This window comes from Saccopteryx leptura, chromosome 10, assembly GCF_036850995.1.
Source record: "Saccopteryx leptura isolate mSacLep1 chromosome 10, mSacLep1_pri_phased_curated, whole genome shotgun sequence".
Classification (NCBI taxonomy): Eukaryota; Metazoa; Chordata; class Mammalia; order Chiroptera; family Emballonuridae; genus Saccopteryx; species Saccopteryx leptura.
This window is the reverse complement of record NC_089512.1, coordinates 11,528,938-11,539,438: the sequence shown is the minus strand read 5'-3', so window position 1 is coordinate 11,539,438 and position 10,501 is coordinate 11,528,938. Positions and strand designations below refer to the sequence as shown.

The 10,501-nt window shown below is 52.2% G+C and overlaps 1 protein-coding gene across 3 annotated transcripts in view; it reads right to left on the bottom strand.

Moving 5' to 3' along the window:
- Positions 1-209: 209 nt before the first annotated feature.
- The window catches only part of CCDC13 (coiled-coil domain containing 13), a 48,825-nt gene continuing 38,533 nt past the window's right edge, over positions 210-10,501 (bottom strand). For all 3 annotated transcript variants that reach the window (XM_066351375.1, XM_066351377.1, XM_066351376.1), the window contains 3 exons: positions 4,770-4,924; positions 1,893-2,007; positions 210-877 (listed from right to left, as the gene is read on the bottom strand). In XM_066351375.1, coding sequence (XP_066207472.1) covers positions 718-877; positions 1,893-2,007; positions 4,770-4,924 — 430 coding nt within the window. In that variant the 3' untranslated portion in view covers positions 210-717. The remainder of the gene's footprint in view (positions 878-1,892; positions 2,008-4,769; positions 4,925-10,501) is intronic.

The window sequence follows — 10,501 nt, the reverse complement described above, 5'->3', positions numbered from 1 at the left end:
CGACTGGCTGGGGGGGCCCTGCCCAGCAGCTGGGTGGGCTCACCCCCTCTGGCTGCTCTGCTTCACAGGACGACCCCGCTTCTGGAGTCAGGCAGGCCAGGGTTAAATATGAGCTCAACTTCTCTCTGCGAGCCTCAGTCTCCGCGTGTGTAAAACAAGGTGCGTAGCTGGAGCCGGTTTCCGCAGATGCTCACTCACTGGGAGCTACAGCGATTCTGAACATTATCATTATTATTACAAGTCCGAGGGTCTGCATCTAAGGAAGAGCCCTGAGGAGTGGGCCAATCAGGTGGCCCCAAGTCTGCAGAGGGTGGGGATGGCCACAGATGGAGCCGTGGGTTACAGGGGTGCCCTGGCGAGGGGGTGGGCTGGGGCTGGGGGATGCTCCCAGCCCGGAGCACGAGGGCTCTCCTATGCACATGACGTCCTGTGGGCACGCAGGGCTCCAGCTGGGCCCTAGCACGGGCCACGGGCACCTGTCCGTGAGACGGCGTCTGTCCGCAGCTTGTCCCAGAGCTCTCGCTGATGCCGAGCGGGCTGCTGGGCCTCTCTGCTGCTGCGGCCACGCCTGCCCAGGGGCCCCTGCAGGGCTCTGCCAGGGCCTCTGCTTTGCCCTCCTGGCCTGCTCTGCTGACTCTGCTACCTCAGGGAGCCTCTTCCAGGAGCAGGGGCGGAGCTGGCTGCCCCGTCGGCCCAGGGTGACACGGGGCCGCCATCCTAGTGCTTGTCCGCCTTCTGCTGCCTCAGGGCATCCAGGAAGACCCCTTTCACCTGGTCCAGGGTCTCGTGGTACACTCGGAAGTCCTCCTCCTTCCCCCGCAGGGCACTGTCCAGGGCAGCCTTCAGCACTGCATTCTCCTCCACCTGGATGGCCAGCCTGGACCACACGGAGAGAGGGCTCAGTGAGGCCCGAGCAGCGTGCGTGCATGTGCGCCTGATTGTGGACCACATGGAGAGAGGGCTGGCTCAGTGAGGCCCGGGCCGGCGTGCGTGCATGTGCGCGTGATTGTGGACCACACGGAGAGAGGGCTCAGTGAGGCCCGAGCCGGCGTGCGTGCATGTGTGTGCGTGTGCGCGTGATTGTGGACCACACGGAGAGAGCTCAGTGAGGCCCGAGCGGCGTGCGTGCATGTGCGCGTGATTGTGGACCACACGGAGAGGGCTCAGTGAGGCCCGAGCGGCGTGCGTGCATGTGCGCGTGATTGTGGACCACATGGAGAGAGGCTCAGTGAGGCCTGAGCGGCGTGCGTGCATGTGCGCGTGATTGTGGACCACACGGAGAGGGCTCAGTGAGGCCCGAGCGGCGTGCGTGCATGTGCGCGTGATTGTGGACCACACGGAGAGGGCTCAGTGAGGCCCGAGCGGCGTGCGTGCATGTGCGCGCATGTGCACGTGATTGTGCACAGTGGCCCCGGGGTGGGACTCTCAGCGTGGCTGCTTCTCAGGCGCAGGCTCTCTCTGACCTGTCCCACCGCCCGCGGACCCTTGGGGGGAATACCATGTGGGGCTCCTCTCTGGGCCCTCCCACATTCCTGGTACCAGGTAGCTCCCCAAAATGTTAGCTGTCCTAAGGATGGTACTAATTGAGAGAGGCTCCCCTTCCTTCCTTTCCCATCACTGAACTTGATTGAGAGGTTTAACTGAGCGAGAAAAGTGGGTTCAGCAACCCATGTTTAACAAAACTTCTCTTAGGGCTTTGGGGTTATCAGGGTCATGGCTGAGTCACTCTGCTTCCTGATGGCCCGTCACTGAACTACGGCCAATAAACCACGGCTCAGCAGGACCAGCCTTCTGGGCAAAAAGAAGTCAAAGGGGAGGGATGTGATCCTTCTGCCCATCGAAGCCCCTCCACCCAGACAACGCCACCCTCGGGAAGGCAGGGCAGGGGGCACCTGGTGGTCAGCTCCTCCGTCTGGGACTCCACGGGCATGCTGGAGAGTTGGGTGAAAGACGGGGCCTTCCTCTCGCTCCCACTGGGGTGGTGCCTGGTGTTAGAGGTGAGCAGACCTGTGGGGCAGTAGCATCCGCTTTCCGTGATGAGGCCATGGCCCTGTGGCAACACTTTCCTTCTCCTCCCTCTGCTGCCTACGTCCTGCTTTCCCCCTTGTTGAAACAGGATACCTCCTTCAAGGTGCAGGACGAGGCTTGCCTCCCCCCAGAAGTCCTCCAGGGTACCTGCTCTGCATTCCCCTGGACACAGGCGTTGGCCTCTGCTATAGCTGACTTTGTAGCAAGGTGGTTCCTCTCAATCCTCTGTCCATCTTTCTACTTTACAAGTTTCCAGAAGGTGGCCAGGCCTCAGGTCTGGCCTACAGGCTGAGCCTGAGTCTAGGCAGTCGCCTCCTCTGAGGACCTCATACCACAGGGTGCCCCCCCTCCAGTGCCCATCCTGGCCAGCAGCTCCATACACACATACAGAGGGTCCAGGGTGGCCGGGGTCAGGAACCACAGAATGCTCCGAGAAAAAGAAATCAAAGCCCAACCAGTGGGAAACTCGGGCACTATGATAGCATCAGAAATGCTCTGCGCTGAGAGGCCTCAAGAGCAGTGTGGTTCTCAGGGCGGTGTGGCTCAGGGGAAATCACCTGGCATCAGCAGACCTGGCTTTCACACCCTGCTGTGTGGCCTCGGGCAAACCATCAACCTCTCTGAGCTGGTTTCCTCATTTATGACAAGAGAATAACAGTTCTCGCCTCTAGAACTTAGTGAGGCCTGAATGCATTCACACTTGGCCCTCAAGACTCTATAGCATGTGATTCTGTTCCTTAGCACTCCTGGCTTCTCTGACCTCAGCCCTCACCTGCTCTGGCTTTGCTGCCTCCTTGCTGCTCCTCCAGGCCTCCAGCCAAGCTCCCGGCGCAGTGCCTTTGCACCTGCTCTTGCTCAGGTATCAGTATGTCTCCTTCCCTCCCACTTCTACCATCTTTGCTCAGATGTCAGCTGGTCAGGAGGTCTTCGCTGGCCACCACATAGAAAAACAGCTGCTCTCTCAGACCACCTGTCTCCTTCCTCTGCTTCAAGCCATAGCACCTGCCTCCATCTCTAACCTGTCACGTCTTTCACTGCCCTACTTGTTCTCGCCTCTCTCCTTCACCGGACTGGAGCTGGTGTGTGAGGGACCCAATCCCAGAACCAGGCCTCCGCCTTTACAGGTTGGGGGCTGGGCCATGCTCCACCGAGGAGCGCGGCTCTGCCGCCGTCACAGGCCAGCAGGTGTCAGAGGCCACGTGGAGCTGCCCTTCACTGTCTAAAGCAGGGGTCTCAAACTCGCGGCCCACCGAACAATTTTGTGCGGCCCGCAGACTAATCCACGAAGTTCAAAATATTTTGGATAAAATTAAGTAAGCCTAGGGGCCTACTTGTATTTTTCATTTCTCTAGCATCTTAGCTAGATATTAGCTTAGTTAACAGCAGTTGTGATGCGAACTACAGTTTCTGGTCGTTTTGTGACACTGAGTAAACTGCATGTACGATTGTGCTTGTTGTACTGATTTTTTTTTTGTTTTCAACTGCAGTGAGAAAAGTGTTGCGTAACAGTTGCCTTTTGTAGACCTAGTGCGGCCCACCCAACGGCTGTGATCTTGCTCTGCGGCCCACATGCTGAGTTGAGTTTGAGACCCCTGGTCTAGATGGTTTTTCCTGCCATGGTCAGCAGGAGGGGAGCCTAAAGCCTGGAGACACCACGCCCTGAGGGGTGTGAGGCCCAGGAGGGTCAGCAGGGCTCAGCCCCGGGCCCTTCGTCAGCCTGGATTCCCAGCAGCACCTGGAAGGCCCCGTGAGCCTTGGCCCTGCTGGTGAGAGAAGGGAGCTGGGCACAGTTCCCACTTTGTGTCTCCCGTTCTCCTCTCCTCGGGGCTGGGAACAGAGGTCTGAGAGTCCTAGGCGGAGGGAGGGAGGGGAGTTCTGGGGTGTTGAGAGGCAGGGCAGGGGGGCAGCACCTCCACTCCAGTGTCTCGAGGGGGCGAGAAGCGGACCTTGGAAGGAGGCAGGCCCAGCCCCTCCCACTGGAGACCCTTCCTCCCTGGGGGGTCGGCCACCCCAGAAGGGCTCTGGCTCTGACATCCCGCACCCCCGGTGGGTCCCAGCCCCACAGGGTGCTAATGCCGCTGGTCTGGAGGCTGTCCCTTGAGAACCACCATTAGTAGAGCAGTAACCTCTTACTTCACTAGGGTCTGGGCCGGGCGAGGAAAGCAGAAGTGACAGCAGCAACTTTAGGGTCACTCCTTTAAAAGTCAAGGAGCAGGTCATCCCCTTCCCTCCTCCCCTTCTGCTGCTGGTGGACCCCGAAGCAGGCACCTTAGACCAGCAGATGGAAGCTGAGTGTGGAGGACGAGGGAGCACACGACAGAGGAGCCCGGTCCCCAAGCCCGTGGAGAGGCTGCTGCAGGAGGGTGCTCCCTGCTGGTCAGCCACGGCACCCCCACCCCCCAGCAGACCAGCTTTGCCCCACGACCCAAGCCAGCTCAGAACAGAGGGTTGGGGGCAGTGGCTGAGGACACTCAGGGAGGGCACTGCCACCTTACACTGTGGGCTCCCAGGTGAGCTGGGCCAGGACCACCTGGGGCGATGGCACTCTGGGGCTCCCGGGTCTGGCTAGGCAGCCAGGAGAGGACACCCAGCAGCAGGGGCAGGCACAGCCTCACCCTGACGGAGGCCTCTGCTGCCCACATTCCCTTCCTGGGGATGCTGACTGGCTCCTCCATTAGCCGCAGGCGTCCGTCCCGTCCCCCCCCCCCCGCCCCCTCCCACCGCCGCGCACGGGCTCCTACCTGCTTTGCCCCTGGCGGCTGCGCGCTGAGCGGCCTCCATCCTCCCGGGCTCCAGGCGCATCTTTTCCAGGTGCTGCTCCAGCAGCACGGCGCGCTGCCGCTCCTCCCGCCGCCTCCGCTCCGATTCCAGCAGCTTGCTGTTGCTGTCCTCCACCCTGGGAACCAAACGGAGGGGCTGCCACGCGCCCTGGCGCCCCGCGGGCCGGCGCACCCCCGCCCTCCTGCCCCGGCTCTCACAGACCTGGGCACAACTCCCAGGGGCTGCTCTTAACTTTGGTGGCGGTAACACAGGCACATGCATTTTAAAACCCTACTGTTCCCTCCGAGGCTTAAAATGAAAAGGTCTGCACTCCCCCAACTCCTCCTCGCTCCCAATCCCTGCTGTCCAGAAGCAACCACTTCTATGACTTTTAGCAGCTGTTTTGACTGTTTCCTGCCTTATTTCCACAGATGCTTATGCTGCTACTTTTGAGGTTTCCATATAATCTTTTGACTTCCTGCCGTGCAACGCAGGCATTTAGTTTTATTTTGATACTCTCCCCTTACCAAACAGAATCACCTCTGCACCTCCCAATGTGGTTATAGTGCCATGTTTTGGCTGAATGAATGAATATTAGGCAGTGTGTTCGTTTTCTATTGCTGCGGTAACAAACGACCACAAACATATAACAGCTTAGAATGACACAGATTTATTACCGCGCAGTTCTGTAAGTCAGAGGGTTCGGCAGGCTCTGTTGGCGTCTCTGCTCCAGGTTCCACAGGCCAGAATCCAGGTGCTCGCTGACCTGCGCTCTTACCTGGAGGTTTGGGGGAGACTCTGCTTCCAGGTTCGTGCAGGTTGTTGGAATGATTCAGTTGCAATGGAAGGACTGAGGTCCTGGTTTCCAGGTAGTTGTTGGCCGGGTCATCATCGTTAAGAGGTCACGTGGCCACTCTATCTTTAAAGCCAGAGCAATACCTTATCACGCCGTGACCCTCTCTGGCTTCTGCAGTATCTCTCTGACAGAGATGACCCCGGATGGAGAAATTTCTCTGCTGTTAAGGGCTCAGTGATTAAATTGAGCCATCCCTGGTAATCCAGGATAATCTTCCTATTTTAGGGTCCGCGATGATAATTACGTCTGCAAAGTCCCTTTGGCCATATAATATAGAGAATCCACAAACACTACAGCAGGGAGTGAGGGCCATGGGAGGCAAAATCCTGTCCACCACAGGGCGTTATCTTAGGAAGGTAATGGTTAGGTTTCCTTAATTGTTGCTTCTCTTGGAGAGTGATCGCTTTGTGTTTAACATTATTTGTGGTGATTATTACCGTTATTTTCTATGTGCTTGTCATGAATTCCTGGACCTTGAAGACCTTGTTATTTGGTTATTTCACATGAAGGACTTGTTGATTGTGGCTGGGGCTTGGGGTAAGGCCCTTCCTGCGGCTCGGTGTGGCGTTTGAGACTCTGGTGATACTAGAGGCTCAGCTAGAAGGCTAGGACTCCCTGAGATTTGGCCCAGGCAAAGGTTACATACACACATGCGGATCAGAGTGGCCACCAGGAAATTGAGTGTTGGAAGTGGTCTTTGCACCTTGGGAAGAGTCCAGAAGAAACTGAACGGTGACAATCTTGAAAAGTATACAACTAACTAACACAAAACAGTATACGAACACAGTATACAGCACCTCTTAACACAACTTGTTCAAGCATGTTCCTTGAAACTTTATTTGCAAAAGCAAAAATCCTCAGACAACATAAAGGTCCATTAATAGGGTAAAGACAGAGTAAGTGGTAGCATATTCACACCATGGAATATGATGGAATATGAGAGAGTTGTGCTGTTCAACCCAGTGGCTGCCAGCATAATGCCCATGTGTAGTTATGTAAATTAAAATTATCCTTGGCCAGTTGGCTCAGTGGGAGAGCACCAGCCCAGCATGTGGATGTCTATTCCCAGTCAGGGCACACAGAAGAAGCACCCATCTGCTTCTCCACCCTTGCCCCCTCTTGCTTCTCTCTCTTTCTCTCTCTCTCTCTCTTTTCTCTCCCCCCTCCTGTAGCCATGGCTCGATTGGAGCGAGTTGGCCCCAGGTATTGAGGATGACTCCATGGCTTCCAGCTTAGGTGCTAAGAAGAGCTCAGATGCTGAGCAACAGAGCTATGCTCCAGATGGGCAGAGCATCACTCCCTAGTGGACTTTCTGAGTGGACCCCAGTTAGGGCGCATGTGGGAGTCTGTCTCGCTGCCTCTTCTCCTCTCACTAAATAAAAAATAAATATAAATAAAATAAAATTAATGAACATTAAATAGAATTAAAAATTCAGTTCCTCTGTCACACTAGCCACATTTAAGTGCTCAAAAGTCATGTGTGCTGCCTGACCAGGCAGTGGTGCAGTGGATAGAGCATCAGCCTGGGACGCAGAGGACCCAGGTTCGAAATCCTGAGGTTACTGGCTTGAGCATGGACTTATCCAGCTTGAGTGTGGGCTAATTTGGCTTGAGTGCAGGCTCACTAGCCTGAGCGCAGGGTCGCTGGCTTGAGCCCAAGTTTGCTGGCTTGAGCAAGGGGTCACTGGCTCAGCTGCAGCCCCACCCCACCCCAGTCAAGGCATATATGAGAAAGCAATCAGTGAACAACTAAGGAGCCTCAGTGAAGAATTGATGCTTCTTATCTCTCTCCCTTCCTGCTTGTCTGTCTTTATCTGTCCCTCTCTCTGTCTCTCTCTGTCTGTCTGTGTTTCTCTTGCTTAGAAAAAAAAAGAAAAGCCACATGCGCTAATGACTACTTCATTGGCCAGCACAAGAGTATAGAACTCCTCATCACAGAAGTTCTGCTGGCCAACACTGCTCTAGCAATGAGGAAGGGTGAAGTAGAGCTAGGTATCTGTACAGACACAGACAGATCTCCAAGTCATAGGATGGTGGGGAAAAGCACGTGCCTCAAGAATCCATATAATACCCTTATGTGAAGAAATGGTAAATAAATCGTAGTGGATTAACACAAATAAAATACTCCGTAAGCATAAAAAATCTGTACTGACGTGAAGAATGTCTGCGATCTGTTACTAAGTGAAATAAAGTAGCAGAAGATTGTGTATAACAAATGACCTGATTTTAAAATTTATAGTATTAAAAATTTAAGAACAAATAAATATTAATGCTAATGTAATTCAGGGTGAACTGAAGCAGAGGACTATGTAGCAGACAGGGACTAGTTATCTGCGGGACAGGCGCTTTTTATCTGCCTGTCACCTCTTCCGTTAATGCTTGTATTCCATTTAAGTTTGTAGTCCATTTGTGATGGGGGAATACTGAAAGAAACTTACGGCAAACATCCTATAAAATGCTAATAAAGCACGTCATGAATTCACACAGATTTAGGAACAACCAAAGTCTGGATTTCTCCCCTTCTCTTGATAAATGTGCCTATCTTGATAAATGTCACCATCACTCAGGTGGCAGTTGCTTGGCCAAAAAGCCTGAGAGTCACTGTTGCCTTCTCTTTCTTCCTCGTGGCTTTCAGCATCCGATTCATCAGCAGGCCCGACGGCTTCTCCTGCAAACACGCATGAAGCCTGCTCCTCCTCACGCGACCATGTGGCCCAGCCTAGGCCGCCCCTCTGCCTGTGGAAAGGGTTCAGTTCCCACTCGAGAACTTCCAGACCCACTGGTGTTGTGATTCTTCTCTTTTGGCTGGCCTTTGTTCTCAGTGAGTTTTTTCTTCTTCAGTCATGGGCTGAGCTAATGCAGCTAGACTCGCATTTGCTAATGGCTTTGAGTGTGGTCCTAACAGCTCCCCAACACCATGTGCATCATGCCCGTGAAACTCTAAATATTTTTAATGATTTGCCCTTTTTAGTTTGTTATGGATTTTCATTCTATTTTTGGGAATTTGACCAAATGGACTGAGTGGCAATGTGAAGTGACAACTATTAAGTAATCAAGTTATTAGTGAATGAATGTTTTGACATTAAAAATTTTGCTTTCATGAGGACTATAACTGTTGGGAGGCTTGTAAAGATACTCAGATAAGAAGGTTACCCTACCCAGGGATTAATTTAATACAAATGATACAAGGTCTCTTTGAAGATCAATATTACACATTATCAACATGATACTTTATACATAATTTATAAAGAGCTCTTTAGAGATGTAAAGAAAAAAATAGAAACAAGTCACTAAAAATGTACAATAAGATAAAAAAGGTAGTTGACAGAAAGAATGCATAAAAGGCCACAAACACGTGAAGAATACGCTCATCCTACTTCTGGTTATAGCAAAGTAGGAAAAAACAACGAGATATTAGTGTTCCTTTCTAGTTTGGCAAAAATGTTAACCGTTGATAAAACTTAGTATAGGGGAGGGTATGGGGAAGAAATGGTCCGTAGTTCACATTAGTGGTGAGAATGTAAATTGATTCCTTTTAACAGGACAATTTGCCATTATTTGTGAACATTTTGAATGTGCACGTTCTGTGACTCAGCAATTCCCATTAGAAATTTATGATAGTGATATACTCCCACAAAAGTGTCAAGATGTGTCTAGTGGGAGTTTGTCTTTTAATAACACATAGGTATATTTGTGCACATACGTATACATATAGACACATAATGCATACATATTATTGGGATGTGCAAAGAAGACATTTTGGAAGTTCTGACAAAGCTTTTCTATGGAGAACGGGAAATCGGAGGTTGGGAAAGGAGGCTTTTTGCAATAAGTAAGGATTCATTTGTCATAGTACAACTAATAAAACTTCCAATAGCATAACTCAGGGGTTTGAATGCCAGTGTGAGGGCCAAAGACAGAAACTTGGGCTCAGAAAAGGCAGCCAGTGAGTTCTCTGCATAATTCTGGAAACCCTACAAGAGGGCCTTGTTTCTGATAAAAGGACCGAGACAGTCTTCATCTGCGCGCCAGGGAAGAGGGAAGGAAGCTTGCAGTCAGTCGACCAGGGCCTCAGTGGGGGGGCAGAGTGGGGGCAGAGCGCCCATCACGAGAAAATTGAGAACAAGGCCAGCTCTCATGTGTTCAGGAAATCCTAAACCAATCCATTCGCATAAACTGCCAACCAGAGACCACTGAAACCCCCAACGCTGTGCAGGAACAAAAGCAGAACGATTCTGGAGGAGCACTTTCATGACCTAAGAACTCCCACGATAAAGAAAGAAACGCACAGAAGCAAAGCTCACAAAACTACAGACCATAGCGGGAGGTAATTCACCGCGAGGGGAAGTCACTGGGTGTTACTTGGCATCCTATTATAGATAACGAAGATGACAGAGCAACTTTAAAGGGACCACGTTTAAGATTATTAAAAGGGAAAGGCAAGAAATCTTAATGAAAGGACAAATGCTGTAAGAGAGAAAACAGGGGGTTTCACACACATATAAAGGATAGCTAGAGACCTGTGGTGGCGCAGTGGATAAAGCGTCGACCTGGAAATGCTGAGGTCGCCGGTTCGAAACCCTGGGCTTGCCTGGTCAAGGCACATATGGGAGTTGATGCTTCCTGCTCCTCTCTCCTGTCTCTCTCTCCTCTCTCTGTCTCTTTCTCTCCCTCTCTCTCTCCTCTCTAAAATGAATAAATAAAATAAAATAAAATAAAGGATAGCTAGAAAAAAATAATACAGCTATTAAAACGGGTGTCACACAGATGCAGTGCCGCTGAAGAGTCTGAGTAAACCAGAAGACGGGTCTGAAGAAACCACCCAGGAATTAGCCCAAAATATGAAGAACATTTCAG